Here is a 21,209-nt window from a genome sequence, read left to right as displayed (position 1 = left end):
TTTCTTCTGTCTGCAGGCATTTTATCCAACCTGAATCATAGCTAAATGCATGTTAAACATCCAGAATGGAAGACGGCAGGTACATTTTAATTAAATAGAAATGTACTTCAAATATAAGCACCATAAATCAACATTTAAAAAGACACATGGGATATTACAGGTAAGAGAAAACAATGCTAAGTTTACATTCTTGCTAGCTGCTTTAGTAAGGGCTTTGAGCTAATTGCTAACACAAGATTAGCATCAGGCTTAGCTGTTTTTCACACTGTTTATCTTATTTGGTTTAGCCTGTTAGCAAAGATAATAAGAGCTAATGAGAAAATAAGTCGCTAAGGGCAATGGTTTGGGAGACATTTGGAATCAAACACCAAAGATGCCAGAATTTTGATTTATGTTTTATGGATGAATTTCTGTATACAGCTTCCTTAGAAAATCCCATAGCAATTGTTATTTCATTGCTGTGTTTTACTGTATTTTTTAAGGTACTGAGTTTAAATCAGAGCACTAAACCAAGTAAATGATATGGCTAAAAATGCACAACTAACAAAGACTAATTTAGATGAGAAGCTTCAATTTAAATATGTCTTAATTTCTTATTGATTTTGGTATTGGACATTTATAGCTAATGGTACTTTAGTTTTAAGTATGGCCTGATTTTACTGATAGTCTTCTACATTTGGGATGTAATGGCTCTCTAATGCAGACAGAAGCCTAACTATGCAAAGGTTAAAAAAATGTCATCCCTAAAATATATATATGCACATCTCCTTCCATTCACAGTGGAGAGCCCCTGTGTATACACTAGCTATTCACAGTAGGACCAGGGTTAACAGGGCCTGTGCCTTTAATGACAGGGATATCTCCAGGAATTTTAATTAATTTTCCACTCTTAGCAGCTGAATCCGCGTTAATTTCCCCCTCAAGGACTTTTATAAATTTCATCATTAATAAAATCAGACATTCAATTAGTCCCAAAATCCAGATTGCCAACTGTTTCATAACACTCGTGGTCTGATTTTCCCTTTTTTATTGGGTTGGGTGAAAAAAAAGTTAAAACTAATTTCATTAATCTAATTGTCATAACTTCGAACCATCTCTTAATTAGTTCAAATTAATATGATTAATCACAATAATGACAAAAACTCATTCAATTACAGGTTTTCAATGGCAAGTGGATGTGTTCGGGGTGATAGGGGCATAAAGGATGAGGGCGGGAAGCTGAGCTGGCTGCGAGAGTTGGGATTGGTGGTGATTATTCCAATGACTGACAGGTTATCAATCATGCTGCACTTTTAATAAAGGCTGCCTGAACTTCAGTGGAAGGCCTGGCTCAGTTGTCTCCTTTCTTGTTTTATTTCTTCAAAATCCTTTGGAACTCTCCTCATTCCTCTGTGAAATATGATCCCTCTTTGAATGACTTGAGCTGCACATTTTAATGAAGAGAGTAGTGTGCGTGAAAACAAAAGTGGACTCATCCATATGTAAATAAAAAGATGGCAGTGCATATGCTCATCTTCACTACCCCATTATTGCAGAAAATTGCATACGTTTATGCACTGGAATGATATCACTTTATTTTCATTTGTCTGAGCCTTTCGCTAAAGCTGAAGATGAGTCTGCCCCCTCTTGCGTTCCTTTCTCTCCGATCCTCTGCAGACATATGGGTGTGAGAGGTGCCTGCTGCTTTGCTTTCAATCAGGGCCACCGATCTAACAAAGCAGGGAGCGGAAGCATGTCACCATTTGTCACATGCCACTGGGGCACAAGTCGAGCAGCAGGTACACCCTCGGGTGTGTTAGGCCAGGAGGGAGTGCTGCAGCTGCCAGTCTCAGGCAGGTTCCCTCTTGTCCCGTGCTGTCCCCCTGGGACCAGCCACCCAAATGTCCCCAGTCAGTTGTCTGGGACGATTTGACCTGTGATCCACCCATCTGGAGAGAAGGCTGCATTCTAACGGCTGCTTAGTTTCCATCACCCTGAGGAGGAAGGAGTCAGATGATCAGTAAGTCCATCTGCGGTTTGAGATCCCCCCCCTGGAGACTTCGGAGTCCTAGAGATGTACCTGTTTTGGCTATTCGTGCCCGCTTATTCCCTGCATTACTTCAGACACCATGCTTTGATCCCTTCTCCCGTGGGGATTGGTACTCAAAAGGGGAATTCACCTGCCACCCCAGGTGAAGCCAGCCAAAGCCTGCTGGGGCGTTAAGCAAAGCATAGCATAGATACATATGTTATGTCTCTGTGACAGTGCTTATCATGAAGCTCAAGGGCTCCCATCCTTTACCCAATGGTTATATCTCACACAGCATTGGATCCATGTCTGATGCATATCATGGGTGACAACATAGTTGAAAGCCTGGAGCAATGATAGACATGTAAAAGTGTATATTGTATATTGAACTGCTCAAAGCAGTGTACACTGCAGCTTTTAAGTCGCTCTACTCTGCTGTGGCATTTGTTTATAGACCCTAGTGATTAGAGGCTGCTGGATGTGATGCAGAACCACATAGTGCCATACTTTCTGGATGTGGGGCAGCATATGGAGCAAGTTCCTCTTCTCTCTCCAGGACTTTTTAGACATGTCACTTGGGCCTTAATCATGCGTTTTTCTGCACAAGGAGAGAATTGGAGTATCTGTGCCAAGCTGGCTTTTGTGCCCATGCAGTTTTTCCACCAACAAAGTCAATCAATAGTGCCCAGTAGGGCTGCCACAAACGATTATTTTGATAGTCGACTAGTCACCGATTATTTTTGCGATTAGTCGACTAATCAGATCATCATCCATTAGCTTACAGCTTTAAGTGTTTAAGGTCTGTGCTAACTAAAAATAAAGACAAGATGATAGTTTATTAAATTTTAATGAAATTTGCAGATTGTTTCGGTGAAGTTTAATAAACTCCTTGCTATCTAAAATATAACAGGACACTGGAGTATATTCTGGAGCATCTCACACTTCTGATAATCAGCTGTCTGCTTGACGTTTATTCAGCTGTGTAAAAACTATAACTTTAATCTCAGACAAACTGATTTACTCAGGAACAAATAAAATACTAAAAAAAAAAAGCCAAACAATAACATTTTAAGTTATCTAAGTGACTCATATATATTTAACCTGAGTAGCGAAAGACGGCAGTGGGTTTGAAAACGATTTGCGGGGAGTCCGGTGTTCTCACGGCGCTAGTGACCTAGCTCCGGCTAGCTATCAAGCTAGTGGGTAACAGATGTCTCCGAAAACGTCGGAGCGCTTTTGAAAATATGTGGTGTCCTGATAAACTGAGCAGATATTTGAGGTTTACACAGCTACATTCTCGCCTGAAAATATGTTAAACGTTTATTTTGTGACCCAGAAAGAATAATAAGAGTAACATTAAAACTAACTAGCTGCCGCCATTGTTGGAAACTGCGCTGGGCCGCGCTATGAATTCTGGGACACAGCTGCTTCTTCTTCTTCTTCTTCTTCTTCTTCGGGGTTTAACGGTAGCTGACATCCTTGTACATGCAGTGCTGCCATCTTCTGTTTCAGTCCGTTATTACACTCTTAAATCCTGCCACTTATTCCTGCGTCTTTTGTGATCGTACAAAGTTTCAAACGACGCGTCGACTATTAAATCAGTCGTCGACGATTTTGATAGTCGACGTAATCGTGACTAGTCGACAAATCGTGGCAGCCCTAGTGCCCAGCATCAATATGTACACAATACACAAACACACAGTCACAGACAAGCGCAGTAAAACACATACACACACACACACACACACACACACACACAGTTTACCTCAGTCCTATTTAGGAGTCCGAGCTTATGCTGTCTGTTATTCAGGCCACCGTGCTTTAGACCATTCCTTATTGTCATCATGCTTTTTAATTAGAAGAGAGTGAACTGGTGGATGGGGGACCATACCTCAGTAGTTTAGCCTTCCAGAGACTCAGGGACAAAAAGGGCATTTTTCAAGGTCTAAACCCACCCTCCCCTAATATGCTCAGCCATCTCCAAGTCCCCAGCCACCCTTGAGAGGGAAGCACAGCCTTCCATGTGCATAAAGTTGAAATAAACTGCAGTCTGTATTTTCATTGGGGAAAGTGAACCCAATTTACATGCTGCTCCATTGAAGATGAGCACTCTAGCATACCCTAGCTGGTAATCTTGCCCAGATTCCCCCCTTTGTGTCCTGCATTATTGTTGAAATAAATAACCTTTCACTGCAATCAGTGTGGGGATCTTCACTTAAATTATCGCCCCACAGATAGCTCACTCATGATCTGCTTCTATATCCATTAACTATCTGGGAAAGTGATTTATTGGTGAAGGGTAAGAAAAAGGGAATGAGGAAAAGCAGAGGATTCGGTTGGGTTAGACAATAGTGCCCTCTACTGTCTGAAAGTGGATCAGCGTGACGGAGTGAAGACTGGAGTCCTGCACTGATAACATCTTCAGCGGTGATGCTGCGATGGAGTTTTAGGAACGGCTTCGGTATCTCTTGTAAACAAAAACCTTGTTATATCAAAGTCTAAAAATTCAGTTAAAATGATCAGGCATGGCAGGATGAGCAGATTAGATAGACAGCAATATTAGCGCACAATGTAAAGGCCAGTATATCCAATACTCTATTCAGAGAGACAGCAAAAACACAGAACTTTCATTTCAGATGGTAGCATGGGCATCATTATGCCCTCTCTCAGCAGCAATTTAAGCCAGGGCTCCACTACCTACCCCCCTCTTCATGCCTCCATCCCCTCCTCTGCAGGCCCTCCATCCCCACACTCCTGTGATGTGTCGTTACACGCTCGACTGGCTCCTCTTCCATGACAGACTGTTACTTCCTGGAGTGGAAACACATTTGATTGTTAACATCTGGGCCATTACAATTGCAAACTAGGGCTCTGTACATCAATCAGGAAGTGATTTCAAAACAAAGAGACCGTCCTCCAATCAATCTATTGGGAAGCGGGGGCATTACATGCTCCTGTAATCCCGGCTAATTAGCGGGATAATGGGAATGAGATTTATGAATCTGCTGAGGAGAGTGGAGGTGCGAGGGAACACTCAAATTAGCGGGGATGCGCAGCAGCCATTGCTGCAATAAGGAAGATGTGCTGTTGATTTTTTTTATAAACCTCTTGCTGCCTGGCCACCTTTGGCTTGGTGTCATTGTGAAGGAGGCATTACAGGGTAATGTACAGGAACTATGTAAGGCAGGGGTACAGTAATCACAAAGAGAACTAGGACTATAAAACCATGATCAGATTCTTAATGCTCCTGTTGAACATCTGCCACTTTGCAAAGGAATATGGTTTACATGTTATTAAACAACAGCACTAAAATGACCAACGTACTTTAAAGACTTTTTATATTAGATGTGTTTTTTTGCTTGCTCTTTGTATGGTTGTTGCTTCCTCGGTCCCTACCTAGCTCAGGTTTTTACATCTTTTTCCGCTAAAAAAATACCCACTTTGTGAGCTGTATAGCTACACACATCGGTCGGTGTTGGATTGGAGATAAAGGAGCTCTGATGATTTGAATGGGAAGATGCAGCCTGGTTGTCTCTGTCACCTGGAGTGCAGTGTATTCAAAAGTAAACATTTTGGGAGTCTTGACTTCTGGTTATATCATCAACGCCATTGTCTCTTCCCTTTCTCTTTTTATTGCCAGCTACTTAAAATCTATGATGTTAGGAAGAAAATTACAGTCTAAACTAATTCGATGTATAGTTTGGAATTTAAAAAATGTGGCAAACAGCCACCGGTCTCCTCTTTTCCACAGCTGTCTGTATGAGTGTATGAGAAAGATTATGTGTACGACACTTGCTGTGTGGTAGGCACTGTGTGTGAGGCAGTGGATCCCTGGAGGTGGCTGTCTTGGTGGGACCCTGAAGCCTCTTTCGCCCCAGCGGGCCCCGGGCCTGACCTTGCCCGCTGGCGGGGGGACATCTCCCATTAAAGCAGTGCATTGTGATAAGGCCATTTCTTTTCCTTCAGCATCCCTTTAATGTCATCCCTGAAATATGAAGTCATTAAGCGATATTAAAACAGTGCTGACAAACTAATTAACAGAAGACATTATACGGGATGGGCTCGATTAATCCGCTTTAATTGCTCTTTTAAATGGGGGCTCCAATTAAAATTAATAAAGATTTACTGGTGATCGCACCAAACTACACCAAGAAGTGGTTGTCTGAAGGGCAGCCTAAAGTCAGCGGCTTCCATTCTCAAGTTACACTCCCTTTTGCTCCGAGGGCCCTCCCTGTGCGAGCCTGCCAAAAAGCTCCTATCCACGAGCAGGAGATTAAACAGAGGGACTCTCCCAGTGCCCCGAGTCCCACGGCTCCTATTGTTTCTAGCTCAGGGGTCTTTGATCCTGCCTTTGTCTTTCCAGGACCCCGCTAAGGAGACCAGATCTTTTTTTTTTTTTTTTTTTTTTTTTTATTTTACAACGCACACACTGACAGTGCAAAATCATCCATGCTTCTCCAGCATCCAGACGCACATTTTGCAAATGAAAAATCTGTTATGGCAAAACATTTCATTCAGTACTTCATAGGGTCAGTTTGCAGTGTTTGCTGTCCTAATTCTCTTGGCATCCTCTCAGATTCTACACAGTGACAAGTGCACCCCTGTGTGGAGAATAGTGTGCATGACGCAGTCTGATGCTCGATATTTAATAGAATTAAACATTATATATGCAGAAACTTAAATTTATAAAGAATTGTAGCAATTGGTTGAAATGTGAAAACATATTTGCATACAATATACACTTAAAAGTATTCAACTTACTCCGTCGGAGTTGAATCAGTCAAGTTTGGGTCAAAGCTGAGATGTATGTGCGATACAGCAGACAATCACTAGATGATGCTGTTACCCTTCTGTAAATACATTGCTCTATTTCTAGGAACTGAGCGATTGGCTCTGATTTTTCTTTGTACTGAAAACAAAAATCACATTGTCGAGAATTTCCACGAGGTTTAATCCAAACAAAAAGCATCTGCTTAGCCAGTGTTTTTCTTTTCATTTTATCACGTCCCCGTGCCTTTTACTTTCCATTTCATCTTCATTACACAGCGCGGCGTTTTATCTGAGATTCTCTAATACAGAACATAATTTCATATCGCGCCGTTTAAGTTGAGGCCTCGTGAGCCGGAGGCAGTTAAACAACTGAAGGTATTTTCTTTGTTTTCTTTCATTATTTCAGAGGTTACCAAGTCTTGTTCAGAAAATGTCACACAATAAATTAATTTGAGCAAAGCACTTTGGTCCAGTCGGAGGCATTTTAATTGAGTTGAGAATGTAAATCAATTTGCTGAAGAAGACTGATCTAATTGAAAAGAAATGTCTATTAAAAGATTAGTGAGGTTTATTGTCTCCAGTCTTTGTCATCAACCAATCCAACTAATGTTTTAATTTCCTTAATGTTATCATTTCTGATGTAATTGGTGCTTGGGTGCCTAACAGGTTTTCCAATTAAATGTTTGGTTTTGGGCACTGACATTTGAATCTCACGCAGTGGAGAGAAACACTCAGCCTGCACTTTCGAGCTGTTGTGCACGCTGCGGTCCACCTTTCTTTTTGAAATTTTTAAAACTTAAATGCATTTTGCAGCCTTGTTCCTAGAGTTTTACTAATGTAATTACCTGCAAATATTGAATAATATTATAAAAATTGTCTATTAACTCATTCACTGCCAGCCATTGGCAGTGAATGAGTTAAACCCATTGACTCATTCACTGCCATTGACGGCTATAGACGTCAATGGCAGTGAATGAGTTAAAAGCGACACAAAAAGGAGGTGGCAAATTTGGCATTTATTTCCCCGCTGTGTGTTTATATTAAGCCCGGGGCATCGAGAGTAGCCAATCTGTGATTTCTGTGACATCACCAACCTGCGTGCGTGCGCGTGGTGTTTGCGATCAGCGTGGTCTGAGTGGATGCCTGGAAGAAAGAGTCAACGGGTTTGTGGAATTTTGCTTTGGTGGCACAACTGCGATATGAGGTCACCTCGGGCATTAGTCATTAGGAGGGAATGCATTGTGGCTGTTTTTAAGACATGGCAGTTGTCCGCATCCGCACAATGAATGCAGGCCTTAGAAAGTTGACTTGAATTGGCTCTGGTGAACAATGTGAACAGCATAGTTTGGTGGGGCATTTAACAGCTGGCTGTTGGACGTGGATTAGAGGCACCTTAGGGGCTCAGTACTGGGCAATACTGCTTTCACAGGAGGGTTAAACATTTACAACCCCAAATAAAGTGTGTACCTGCTGCTTCTTGTGTCTTCAAATCATGAAAATATGCTCAATATAGTGGAAACTGTAAATTAAAAAAACCACAACACACTAGTTTATATTATAATTTAGTGCATCTTTAATTTTCATCATCATCCAATACAATGTCTGTGACTGAAACATCAGAAAATGATTGTTCTTTACATAAGAATCATACCTTTACACGTGGTAATAAAAAAACACACACATTATTTTCACATGCTTTCTGTCAAGGTAGTAGTTTACAGCATACAATCTGAAACACAGAGTAAGTAAATATACAGTTACAAGACACGCAGAGCAACAACAAAACAAAAGCAGAAAAATGGAATTAAAACTAAACTAATACCAGCATATCGAATGAGTTCCAAGAGGCTCAGGCTACGCTATGAATGAATACACATCTGTAAAACTTTATATACACCTACAAACTCAAAAAGCTCTCTAAATGTGTCGAGGCAGAATATATAAGTGAACACTACAAAAATCCACAAGAGCATTGCTGTGTGTTGTTTTCAGACAACAGATTCGTAACTCTTAAAATTGTGTGTGCGTGTGTCGGGGTGGGGGTACAAATTTCATCTACAGTTCACTTCACTAAGATACACTACAATAAATTATGATATAATACTGCCAAGTGACTAATTTCAAAAATCACCCATTCCTTCACCTGTACATTTCGCTACTTCAGCCTATAAGTAGGAAGACGTCTTGAACTCCTCCGGGACGTCGCTGTCCAGTTTACAGATTACCTTGTATATGGCTTTTTTCCATGACGGGTCTGAATCTTTAGTTGCGGAAATGGCGTTGTAAAACTCGTGCAAGGTAATCTCAGCAACCTCCAGAAACCTATCAGGGACCTGGAAGAGCAAAAGGAAGTGAAAGTAAGTCTAGTTAAAATCATACTTAGTGGAGAAATGCTCTTTGTGTAAAGCTGTGTTGCAAATGTGCCAAAGCGCCTGCCTTCAGATTTCTCAAAGTCAAAAACATAGCATGAAGAACTGCGGTGCAAACTCTTCAAACACTCAAACTGATGAGAGGCAGCTCTACTCTTTGTTCTCTGCACAAAATACAATAAATGTAATGCTTCAATAATTAACTTTAAATTAGGGGCCTCTTTGATTAGCTTTTTGTGTTTTCTTGAACCTTAACTAATTATAGGTAAGCCTTCTTCCCAGGGATTCTTCTCAGCTCACCTAAATAAAGCATTAGTATGAATTTCAATAGGAATATAGCAAGAAGCTGAAATTCGCTCGTATAAACCTTCAGACGAATAAAGATAATTGTGGATAAGTAAAGATTTGGAATGGTTATTGCTGGGGGCAAGAATATGGGACTGATAGGATCCACAAAAACACACCAACAAATAAAGGCTGGATGCAAGTGATACTGGGAGGAAAACTATCCAGCAGTGCAGCACTTGTTTCCCATCCATTGGCCGGTTAGCACAACAGTTGTTGGCATAAGTTATTTTTCTTTCCCCTCATCTCCTGACACAAAAGCATCCCTGGGAAAGGAATGTCTTGGTCCCAAGGTAAAGAAAACGGTCTCATCCCTTTCCCACCAACCGGCCTTCTCCCTCGGAATCCACAGCGTCTTTCTCAGCATTCCGCATCAGTAGCAATCTCTGTCTCGCTCAGGCGTACTGGTCCTCTAATCCCAAGTTGTTTTAGTGGGATTTTGCGGCTTCCTCTTCCCACAGTTTGATAAAGCATCACTCTGGAGTTTAGATAATGGCTGTAAAGGCTGGCCAGCCACAGGTGCAGTGTGACACACAGGTCAGCACACAGACATACATGACTGCAGCCACATGTTGGAGGTCCGACATGGTTACTAATAATAGTTGGTAAACAATGAGTCAGCCCTGGCAAATGAATTGCTTGACATACTGGGAAATACACATTTTAGTGATGAGTTTGGTGAGATTTGTATTACCCTTACATCTGTAATTACAATAACAAGGCTACAAGCAGCAACTAGTTATCTCAGCCTACTCTGTAAACAAGGGGAACGTCTAGCTTGACGAAAAGTAAAATAAAAATCAGCTAATACCTCTAAAATCACAAATGAGGTTAGGTAGATACATTCGTCACAGAAGAAGTTCAGAAGAAGTCATTTCAAGTGTTTCTTGGCCTTGTACGATATCCTCTTGGAGTTTCTGGAAACAACTGCGCAACATCAAGAAAATGCCTATTCCAGCATCCCAGTAAGCGATAACCTGAACAGTTTGTTAGACTGTCAACACTAATACGTTTTTGTTTTAAGCCTAGCATCTGCGCTCCTACAATGTTTTGGAACCCCTTATAATAGAAGTTTCGGAAACACTGCTGACACAGTTTTACTTTCAATCCTCTGATTGCATTTTAGTCAGGATGAGCAGAAAGCTGGGACTGTAAACAATAACACAGACGTGCGCGTTCACAGGACGAGAGCGCTGCTTCTTTTGACTAAAATACCTCCTCAGCGAAAGCATCAGCAAGATTTGTCAAACAATGCAAACTGGAAAACAAAAGGTCGGTGACTAACAGGTGACACTTACGTGAAAGTCGTTGGCTTTATTGTAGTGCATGTTCAGTGCCCGGAAGAGCTCCGAGTCCCTGCTAACTGAGATGTCTTTGATGTCGGTGACGCCGTCAACGATGGCCTGGCGGGCAAACTTCTCCATCTGGATGTAGTAGAACTCCCTGAAGTTACTGAACCACTTGATCAGCTGAGAGGTGATGCAGCGATTAAACTGGAGGTGGAGAGAAAAGACTTGTTTGACATAATGTAAATTAGACCAAGTTCACAGCAAGAGACTGCCCTGCGACTGAAGCTGCAAGCTGAGAAGAAATGCTCCAGCCAATGAGAGTAGCTCAGGGGAAAGTGGCTGTTTTGTTGCTAACTCTGACCTTTGTCCTCCTTGCTTGAGCAGACAAATAAATGCAGATTTCTTGAAATGGAATATATTATTTCAGAATTCAATTACAGAACTCAATAACGAATCTTGATGCTTTTTAATTAAAAAGGTCTGGTGTTTTGGCATTAGCAGCCATTTCCATTATTGACTAAAAAAATTAATTTAGTACCTGTAGGGCAAAATGTCACCTAATGGTCTATCACTAGACAGAACATTAATTGCTCCAATCTTTTCCCACCGATGTCCGGGATGAAAAAACATCTGTCGGGGCTCTGTGTTTCTAAACTCAGTCTTGACATTAGTCTTGTTTTTCTATCTTGTCATCCAGAAAGACAGAAAAAAAATGCCTAAGGGCTGGGCAGGCATCAAAGACGCTTCTTCTCTCTGGTGTGGTGGGTGAGAAAGCGGCGGCATAAGAGCAGAAGGAAGCTTCCCTCTCATTGACTCGGGCTGATAGGATGGAATCAGACATTGGGATTAGGCGCTCTTTTGTTCAGTGCCACTTCCCACCACAGGATTGTAAGCAAGGAGGAGACGTTTGCAGGGCTGCAGCGACAGCATCCTCCCCCCTGACCCCAGGGGTCAGAGCAGATAGAGAGGCATGGGGCCCGCACTGGCTCACAGATCCAGGAGACAAAATAGGAGAGGAGATGGGAGAGAAAGTTGAGAGGAAGCAAGGAAAGGCAGTGAGTATTAGTTTGTGAGGTAAAAAGATGGAAGAAGAGGAGCGTAGAGGCTAAATTAAAAATGCTAACACAAAGAAGGAAACAAGAGAAAGAACAAAAAGATGACATGAGACTGAAGCCAGAGCACACAGGATGTTGTGTTTAGGACGAGCTCACCACAGCCTGGTTGCTACCGCATAAGTCTCTTAATACCAACTCTCTGTTGACACTCAATAGCAATGCCTTGCCTACAGAGTCCTTTGTCAGTCCATTTGCTGACTGGAGTGGCTTTTTTTAAAGAGAGAATACCCCCGTATCTCCCTCTGCCCCCAGGACATACTAGCAGCTCAGTGCCTTTGTTTTTTAAGCCCTCTGCGTTTTTGTTTCTCTCCTCCAACACACTGCTGATTGTTTCTGCCCCAAACACACACTGACAAGTAGATACCAGGAAGTTAAACACAGGGCAAACCTTCCATAAACTGTTCGACATGTTAAGATATTTGTGTACGTGTACATATAAGAAAAATTACCTTGACATCAGGGAAGAAGGTTTTCAGCACGTTGGAGCTGGGGTAGCGGGTGTAGAAGAACATGAGCTTTGCCTTCTTCAGATGACTCGGGGTGAGGCCCTCCTGGATGTTCACGTTAATGTTAAGGAAAAAAACCCAACTGAGAACTATACAGCACAGCATACAGTCCCATGCAAAGTGATAGGAGACCAGAGTATTGTGTTGCCTCAATCTTCAGCTAAATTGAATTTCACTAAAGAACAGCTTGGCATTAACTAGCGAGTCAATAATGACCCTAACATGTGCTTATTGGCAAAACAGAATTACGAATTAGATTAGGGATTTTTAATTAGAGAGTGAAGCACTTCATGCCTGGCAGTTAAGACAGCTTGTTGTGAAATGTTTTGAAAAAAGGGAGACGATTTTCTGATATAATTGAGTCGATTTAAAGGCGGCTTATGCTGCTGCGTGTTGTTTTTTCTTTTTTTTTACCCCATGAAAAGCCGCAAAAATGAAAAAAAAAAGATTTTAAACAGCTTAAAATAATAAAATACAATAATTTAATGCCGTAAAGGAGTAAACAGTTTAACATGTAACAACATTTCCTGTAATTAACACATTCATAATTAATAATTGAAATTTTCTTTCTAGGTTTTCGCCCCCCTCCCATGGCAATAAAGGTGCTCTGGATCATTTCCTCTGTAGTCCACCATTTCGCCTTCGGTCATAATATTTCCTTATCAGGTCACCGCACTACACATTTATTAGGGAATCCTACCTTTGAAATATGAAAGTTTGATAAAAGATTTATGTGGTATTGTTCAAAGAGAAGCAGAGCTCTTTACACTGTAAAGATAAAGCAACTCCTGACAGGATCCACACAGTATTCATCTCTAATGCCCCGACAAGACAATCACAACACTTGTGGGATTTTCGTTTGTTTTTTTTTAGGATTATTTACTTGTTAATGAGCAGCACAAAATTAAATTTCTTTCGTCTAAGGAAAAGAAAAATGAATATACACATTATTTTAATAGCATCAATCGTGCATGCTGATGACCTGAAAAATGCATATAGTTTTCAAACAATACCCATTTTTCTTCTTCCCATAAGAAAAAAACCCAAAACTTGATTTTCTTTGAGTTCCTGTGAGGTACAAATACTGTTATCTTACACTCAATTTCAATCATGTACGTTCTGACAAAGGTATCCAACAACAAATGCTCAAGACAAGAGCTCAAGTGTTATGGTTTGGAAGCACTTGTGGTTTCCACCAGCACTCAGATGTGACCTTTTAGATGCACCCCTATCACTCTGATGATGGAGAAATAGATCCTGCACCTTTTCAAGTCTGAAAAAACCACGCTTCCTGAAACAGAAACCGATGCTTTCTCTGCCTTTGAAAAATTGGCTTTTGTTCCTGGCAATTCTTATCAAAGCCTTGTATTCCTTTTTATTTGTCTTTTTCTAGACTTAAAGTCATTACTCTGCTCAGATTAAAGAAGATGCTATAATTTTCTATGGGGTTAGTGAGATCAAAGAAAAAATTCTCCTTGAAGTTTGTTACTGGAACTGCTCATGCTGCAATGAGCCTCAACCGAGCATTGTTCAAATGGAGAAGCTGAAATATGTGGGGTTTGTATAAAAGAGAAGGTAAATATGGTCTATATATATGAAATGATCAAACATAATCTGCGCTGCGAGAGTCAGGTTTTCGCTTCAAATTTTGTTTGTGCAGAAAAAAGAAAAGATAAAGAGGAAGTCTTAAATTAATACATTTGATATTGCTAGATGTTAAAAATGAACATCATAAAGGTGATTATGTTTATAGATACAGATGCCATTCTGACTCAGCTGTTAGCGAGTGAAAGGATATGTTTAGAGACATATACGGGTTTCTGTCGGCCATGCCCTGCAGTTCACCACACTCGATCTTGACGTGAGGGAGACACAGGTTGTCGACCGTCACCCCCCCAAGAGAGGAGGGACGAGCGTGATGGCCGAGGTGGCTGGATGTGACCTTGGATCTCATAGCAATGGTCTCCCAAGGCAGGTCGACTGAGTCTGGGGAGGTTCTGTCCATAGACGGGGGCAGGCAGGGGAGACCCCCGAAGTTGGAATGCGGCCCATATTTGAGAAGATGCTCGAGGATGTGGCTGTCGTGCAGAGGGGTACTGTAGCTGAATTGAAAGGGTGCCTGGTGCACAGGGTAGGGTCTCTTCACTGTAGGGGTGACGGAGCTCATAGGCGGCACCGCAGGCTTCCGTACCACCAGTGACAGCGCCTCGGTCTGGTCCTGTGGGCTGTGAGCCTCAGAGCTTTCGTAGTATTCTAACGACCGGGATTTTATCCCGACTCCCTCCGCCTGGGAGTGGTCGAGGGCAGAGCTGGCTTGCTGGCTCTTCCTCTCTGCACCTGTGCTAATTTGCATCTCTGGTGACGAGCAAATGCGCTGCTTAGGGGACAGGTCGAGCCCTTTGGAGGACACGTTCTTGAACACCCGGTCGACACAATCATTAACAGCTCTGGTGAGCTCCTGCTTCAGTGTTTCCTGTAGGTTCTGACTTTCTCTTTGCTGTACCAGATAATCGGCTACTTTAATACGGTCCTTACACTCTGCAGCCACCCTGTTATTTTTCCTCTCAAAGTCATCTTCAGCGCTTATGTAATGTGACTCTGTGCTTTCTTCCAGGATGTCACGCTCAACACCAACTTCGGTCTCATCTCTGTCATATTCGGCTTCTTCCTGGTGGTAAACTTGAAGAAACTTTTCCTGGAGGTGGCGCAGGAGACGCTGCATGCTGTGGAGCTGTTCTTTCAGCTTGTGGCACTCCTCATCCTTGGTGTTGCAGTTATCACTGCTGCTGCTTCCAGGCTTTCTGCTCACCTGCGCTGAGGCGCTGTGTTCCTGATGCTGAGGCAGCCTCTGCTTGCGTTTGTTCTCCCTGTAAGCTTCTCTGGCCTCTCTGGTGTCTCTCGCCTCATTTTCAGACCTCTCACTGTCTCCATGCTGCCTGCTGTTGGGAGAGCCAACCATGACTCTGATAATGTTCTCCACTCTGGCCCTCTTGGCCTGCAGATGATCGGACATTGCATGCTCTCCCTCTGGGCTGGCTCCTGTAGGGGCGTGACCACTGGGCGATGCAGCTTCGACAGTGCTGTCCTTTGAGGAGACACTGCTCTGGTCCTCCTGGCTGCAGTCAGCGACAGCAGAGCTGGAGAGGTAGAAAGGGCTTTCATCTAGTGCCCTCTTGCTGTGGATTGTCTTACGGAGGAGTTGGGAAATGATGGATCCGTTTGAGTACGAGGCCAGAGGCTCATCGTACATGTTTCGGTGGAAGCACGGCAGCATGACATCAGCTTTGTCGTCCTCTATGCAGCCTTCGCTCGAGCTGTGCATGCTTTGGTCAGGAAGACTGAGGTTCATGGTCTCTATTGGGCTTTACAGTACACACTGATGAATAAGATACGTAATACACAAGAATCTGAAAAGAGAGAAATTCAGACAATAAATTATAAATAATAACAACACCTCTTTACTGTCGTTAAATCCTGCGGGTGACCTTTTTTATATTAGCCTATGTGTTTATAAAAATACTTACCTAATACTTTTAAATGTTATTTTCTGGACACTGGGAAATTAAACATGCCTAGTAATGCTGTGGAATTATGACTATCTATCTATTATCTATTTATGTTTTCAATAGAATATGTAAATGTGTGAAGAAAGCAGATAAATGAAAAGGTACAAAACATGTAATGCTTTAATTCGGTCTAAAACTTGATATTATAATTGTGATTGTGAAAGCAACTACATCACTATCACACCAACGGAAAAACAAGTTTCAGTTAAGGAAAAAACAACCACAACAACAACACCCATAAATGCTGAGCTTATATAAAGGAGCATATTCTTTTATATCCTTTCAGCTTTGGATTGTAATAATGGTTGACACAAAGGTTAAAAAAAATTGTGATAAAATCATGAAAGGTTACATTCAGGTCATGAGAGCAAAGCGCTATGCAAAAGAAAGAGCTCTGTCTATACATTATTCACAAGAGAAACTACTCTGAAAATGTCTTTCTCCTTCTGATTTCACTCTAAGTAATAACAAAGATCATCAGTGCCGGTGAAAACAAAAAAGCTCATGGGGTGGAGACTGGCTTTAGCCACGTTTTGTCATAAAATACACAAATTAATCAAATCAATTTAAAAAAATGTGAATAGGGATAAAAACCAAATTGATGGTTTCAAGGAGAGCAGGTTGAACTTTAAATGTTCAAGTCAGGAAGTCCCACCTGTGTCTGTTTCTTGGTTTTTATATGTGTTCACTACAGTGTGGCAAATTAAATAAATACATAAATGAATAAATAAAAATAAAAATTACACTAAAAAAATCTTAGGAGTCATTTCTGTATTTCCTTTACTCGCAACAATTTTTTACAGCTTCTGCAATATAATGTAGCTGCAGTCCAACTGCTTGCTGGGCAAATTGTAATTTCGCTAATGCGCACTGCGTAAAAAAGGAGCATGCACTTGCAGTTTAGATTCATTTTAAAATTTCAAATTCATTTAGATAAATCTATAACAGATTAGAGTACTGACGGGTTGTCTATAGCCTTTTTAATAAACATAACACCCACAAGAAAACACTCGTGAAACATTCTCTAGACAATAAATAAACACTCAATTAGTCGATCAAGACCTTCAATATTAAAACCATAAAACACGCATTTATTAGCTGTAATGTGTGTGAAAGAGTGACTATTATTAAGCTTATTAAATTATTTTTTTTAAAAACCCCACTAAACTTGAAGAAAAGTGAGCTGCAGGCATGCGTTTTCACACTTGTAGGGTAGTGCAGCTAAACCACGGTTCGCAGACGGAGTGAGCGGCGGTGATGGGACCTTACCTGTTGCGCTGCGTCGCTGGTGTCGAGCTGCTGGCCTGCGCAGACTGTGAGTTGGATAGGAGAGTGCAGGAGAGTCGATGCGATGAGAAGGAAACTGAGCTGGGGCGTGGCCACATGAAAGCAAAGATAGTCCAGTCAACCCCACTCAAAAAAAAAGGCCCTGCAAAGGAGGAACCACAGCAGTAATGTTGTGTAGTTTTCACTTCTCCTTATGCTTTTAAAATACTGTTTCGTGGCGTTGAGGAAACATTTATTTTCAAGTTTAACAGCAGCGATGCCCTCTGAGTAAAACATCGTTCTTTTTGTGTGATTTGTGCACACATATTTAAGATGTTGATATTTTTGAAGTCAGTCTTTCACTTTGTTTCACTACTTGAATATTTTTAGGTGGTGTTATGCCACAATATTGTTTGCCAAACTGTGATAGTGTTGCACTTATATTCATAACTTTAAAGTGTTCAGACATATATCCAAACAAGCTCGATGTATGAATAAGTGGCCTTTATTGGCCTATTACAGGTCAGTATGCTTTCATTTTTGCCCTTTTTGTACTGATTTAAAAACGTTTTTCATTACAGAACATAATTCAAAACAGAAGAGAAGAAAAAGTACTTTAGGTAATATAGAAATGTTGTTATTGTATAGTTTGCCGAGCAGAACGGACTTCTTTTGTTTACAGTACTCTGCAACACCTATAGCAGGGCAGGTCTGAGCATCACAGCTTAGCAGATGATGATGAGACACTGCTCCAGTGTTAGCGTTCATAAAAAATGAAATACATTTTCCCCTAAAAATATCAGATTTTTTTCATTCTAAAATCAAAGTGTTTGTTGTTTGGTATCTGTGTTATTAATATTATTATTATTAGTAGTAGTAGTAGTAGTAGTGATGTGCAGTGAAAGCACTTTAGCTGGTTACACAACACCCCCACCCTTTACATCCAAATGTTTTATTTCATCTTTATGTTTAATTACAGTGCAGGTTGTGGCAAGTTTAAAGACCCAGACGTAGTCTGATTTTTCTATTTTTTTTTTAAAGTGGATCACCTACCCGATGAGCTTGTGAAGAAAGCAGAGGATGATGACTGTGCAGGGACATTTCTTTACCAGCTGTCAAGGAATGAATTTGCTCAGAGAAACTTTCACACTCACGGAGCAATATTAGAAGCCAGCTTACTCCTGCTATGAAAGTAACAGGGCCTAAAGGTAAGTTTTAAGAATCAGTGCTGGTTAATTGAGTAGACTACTTCATTTTCTTATTTTCGTGTTGCATTGACAGGATCGGTCAAGATATGGCACACAGACTGTATGTGATCACAGCGCATAGTACAAGGGAGGCACAACCTCTTTCAGCTCTAAGATATCAGGATATAATGAAAAAAACAAACATCTGGTGCTCGTCAGATAAGTACAACCTCAGGTCAATGACAAATGACATATTAGACCACGTCATTATTTATCTGACACAAATTAAGGCAAAATACAGAGGCAGTGTGTGAAAAGCCTTATTGCTTCCACAGGAATTAACTGGGTAAGTAGCAGCCGGTGCTGCTTATCAAATGCATTTGATTAATTGATCATCAGCAAGTGTGAGCACCTATATAAAAGAAGAGGTTTTGGTAAAGTGCAGTTATAGAGCAGTCAGATCTAGTAACACTATGCCGTAGAGGAAAGCATCAAACATCACTATATCCCATCATTCATAAACTTGTTGAACCCCTTTGGTAGACATAATGGGTAATCATTTTCTATTACGTCTTGTGGTTTGTTCAAATGCAGTTTTGGAAACCTGAGACAATCTGTCATGTTCTTTTTAAAGAAAAGAGGCCTTGTTCAGTGTTTTTTACGCCATTAATTTTAACATTTAGCATGCTAACTGAGGGCTGTAGTATCTGAAATGTAGCTCTTGGGTTATTTGCAGTTTCTCTGACCTTTGCACAAAATAACCTTGGGAAAGATAAGTGGGTATCTTCAGCGTTTTCCACTTGGAAACACTCTTTCTCACTGCAGAATGGATGAACTTCAGATTGTTTGGAAATGACCTCATAACCTTTGCATTTGGTTAGTCACACCTAGATGCTAACTGAATGCATGCAGTAAGGATGTACTTAGCTTTTCACATGCTACTTTTGCATTTTAGCTGAATTTTTTGTCAAATAAATAATAACACAGTCTAAAAAGAAATGCTTTGTTGTTCATCTGAGGCTGTGTTTACCTAATTTTGAGACCTGATAAGGGCCAGATGTTTTTTGATTATGCACTGATATGTAAAACTGTCTCATTTCAGAAGAAATCTCTAGAGAGGAAGTGTTGTGAGGAGCACTAGAAGACGAAGGCTGGAAGATTAAAAAGTACTTCAATGGTTTTGTCCATTGCAGTAATTGAGTTTACTTACCTTCACTGAAATAAATCTAAGGGTTTTGACAATTAGTTTGCTGCAAAGACTCTGTATTGATATTATATTGAATGTGTTGAATTTGAGGCTTTAGTAGAATCTCGCCACGTTTTTGGCTACAGGAGGTGAAGTTTAGGGTCTTTTTGAATCGACTGAGCCTGATGGGCTTCTGCTACAGCTGCTGATCATCTCAGAAAAGGTACAGAGAGTATCTAGCCAACATAAAGGAAACACGGGTCTATCCATGTTGCTTTCCACCTACCTTCAGATATGCCAGTGAAGCATCGCAAATTACAAGCATTTTCAAGCTTGACGATACTTACCTTTTCACCTAGCATCCTCACATATATCATCATCTGTAAGAATAAGATAAGTTCTATGTGAAGAAAATTTTATGCAACTTAATAATTATATTCTAATTTAATCAATTATGTTGATTCTAATTTAATCAATTATGTTTATTAAATTAGGTCATTTTGATTCCTTTTTTTTCTTCAGTTATATCTGTTTGCATGTCAAACAATGCAGTGAAAAATGCAAATACTTTCATAAATCCTTTGAAATAATGTTCAGATAGAGATAAAAAAAAGTTGACAGTGCAAAGCTCTGACACTGGGGACCTAAATTCAACCCCAGAGTTTGCCGTAATCTGATAACTACATAACTGTATATTTTTAATATACGGTTAACATATTATTTTAATGTGTCATTTGGAGAAGGCAGTTATGCTATACTGCTGTTTAATGGTAAACATGACAGTTAAAAATAAAATATTGATCTTATGATAACATTGTGTACATAGTTATACACTCACTTTAAGTACATATACTCACATTTTAGGTGTCAAATTAATAAATAATCATAGTCAATAATTTGACTGATGGGCTTTAAATTCTCGTTTGTTTCCATTTTTATACATACTGCATCAATATTCTTATTGTAACTTATTTTGGCCATGATATCAGACTATTGAAAACCTGGTATCACATAAACTCTTATGCAGTTACTACTGCAAGTCACACTACAGTCACTGTGAGTTTAATCACTGACTAGCCACCCATGTAATGCCAAAAAAAAGAAACTCCACTGAAAGCTTTTTTCAAACAGAATGGGCCAAAAACGACGGTGAATCTGTTACAAGTAAACTAAAACTGTGGCAAATAGATGTCAAACATGATGCAGGCCTTTATAAATGAACATAAGCCTCAACCTCTTAATTTTTTATTTTTACTAAATAAATTACCACATTTGTCTTTAAATCCAAACGTCGTTAAAATCTTGAGGATAAAGAAGAAAACAGGAGAAGAACAGTGAAAAAGTTTAATATTTTAGGTTAACTACAGATTTAAATATTTAACCAAAAAAATAATTATCTCATTACGTTTTTTTAAAGCTCACCAAGATAAGCTTTGTCAGGTGAAACCCTAAATTATCTGTACCTTACCTTAATTTATTCAGTTCTATATTACTATTTCCGCGTTTACGTTGATACTTGTTGGCTGCCTGCGGGTGTATTCATGGGTGTACTGTGCGTACACAGTTGGGGGAGTAAAGGCTCGGGGGGGCAGTATGGACTCC

The 21,209-nt window shown here is 40.5% G+C and overlaps 1 protein-coding gene and 1 long non-coding RNA gene across 6 annotated transcripts; both read right to left on the bottom strand.

Moving 5' to 3' along the window:
• Nucleotides 1-1,649: 1,649 nt before the first annotated feature.
• On the bottom strand, nt 1,650-3,662 carry LOC309695021. Its single transcript, XR_014273020.1, has 3 exons — nt 3,110-3,662; nt 2,060-2,188; nt 1,650-1,973 (listed from the first exon to the last, which is right to left on the bottom strand). It is a non-coding gene; the product is annotated as an uncharacterized lncRNA (long non-coding RNA).
• Nucleotides 3,663-8,360: 4,698 nt separating this feature from the next.
• Nucleotides 8,361-21,163, bottom strand: prox2 (prospero homeobox 2). 5 transcript variants are annotated; one of them, XM_082517031.1, is made up of 8 exons: nt 21,076-21,163; nt 19,955-19,987; nt 18,288-18,346; nt 17,238-17,397; nt 14,204-15,809; nt 12,346-12,456; nt 10,791-10,985; nt 8,361-9,111 (listed from the first exon to the last, which is right to left on the bottom strand). In XM_082517031.1, the coding sequence occupies exons 5-8, from the start codon at nt 15,749-15,751 to the stop codon at nt 8,944-8,946; spliced, it is 2,022 nt and encodes a 673-aa protein (XP_082373157.1). In that variant the 5' UTR covers nt 15,752-15,809; nt 17,238-17,397; nt 18,288-18,346; nt 19,955-19,987; nt 21,076-21,163; the 3' UTR covers nt 8,361-8,943. The 5 variants fall into 5 exon arrangements, with proteins under 5 accessions (XP_082373157.1, XP_082373154.1, XP_082373156.1 ...); XM_082517028.1 differs by having other exon boundaries at nt 18,288-19,987; XM_082517030.1 differs by having other exon boundaries at nt 17,238-17,336; nt 18,288-19,987.
• Between the last annotated feature and the right edge of the window lie 46 nt (nt 21,164-21,209).

Source organism: Aulonocara stuartgranti (genome assembly GCF_965226115.1).
Source record: "Aulonocara stuartgranti genome assembly, chromosome: 19".
Taxonomy (NCBI): Eukaryota; Metazoa; Chordata; class Actinopteri; order Cichliformes; family Cichlidae; genus Aulonocara; species Aulonocara stuartgranti.
The sequence above is the reverse complement of the archived record's forward strand: the minus strand, read 5'-3'. Positions and strand labels throughout refer to the sequence as shown.

Excerpts from the sequence above, each read along its gene's own strand:
- prox2 (XM_082517028.1), bottom strand. The coding sequence starts at position 15,751 with ATGAACCTCAGTCTTCCTGACCAAAGCATGCACAGCTCGAGCGAAGGC. Across the intron at positions 10,986-12,345 it reads CCTTCTTCCCTGATGTCAAG|TTTAATCGCTGCATCACCTC; the intron begins GTAATTTTTCTT and ends CTCCACCTCCAG. Across the intron at positions 9,112-10,790 it reads ATAAAGCCAACGACTTTCAC|GTCCCTGATAGGTTTCTGGA; the intron begins GTAAGTGTCACC and ends TTGCTCTTCCAG.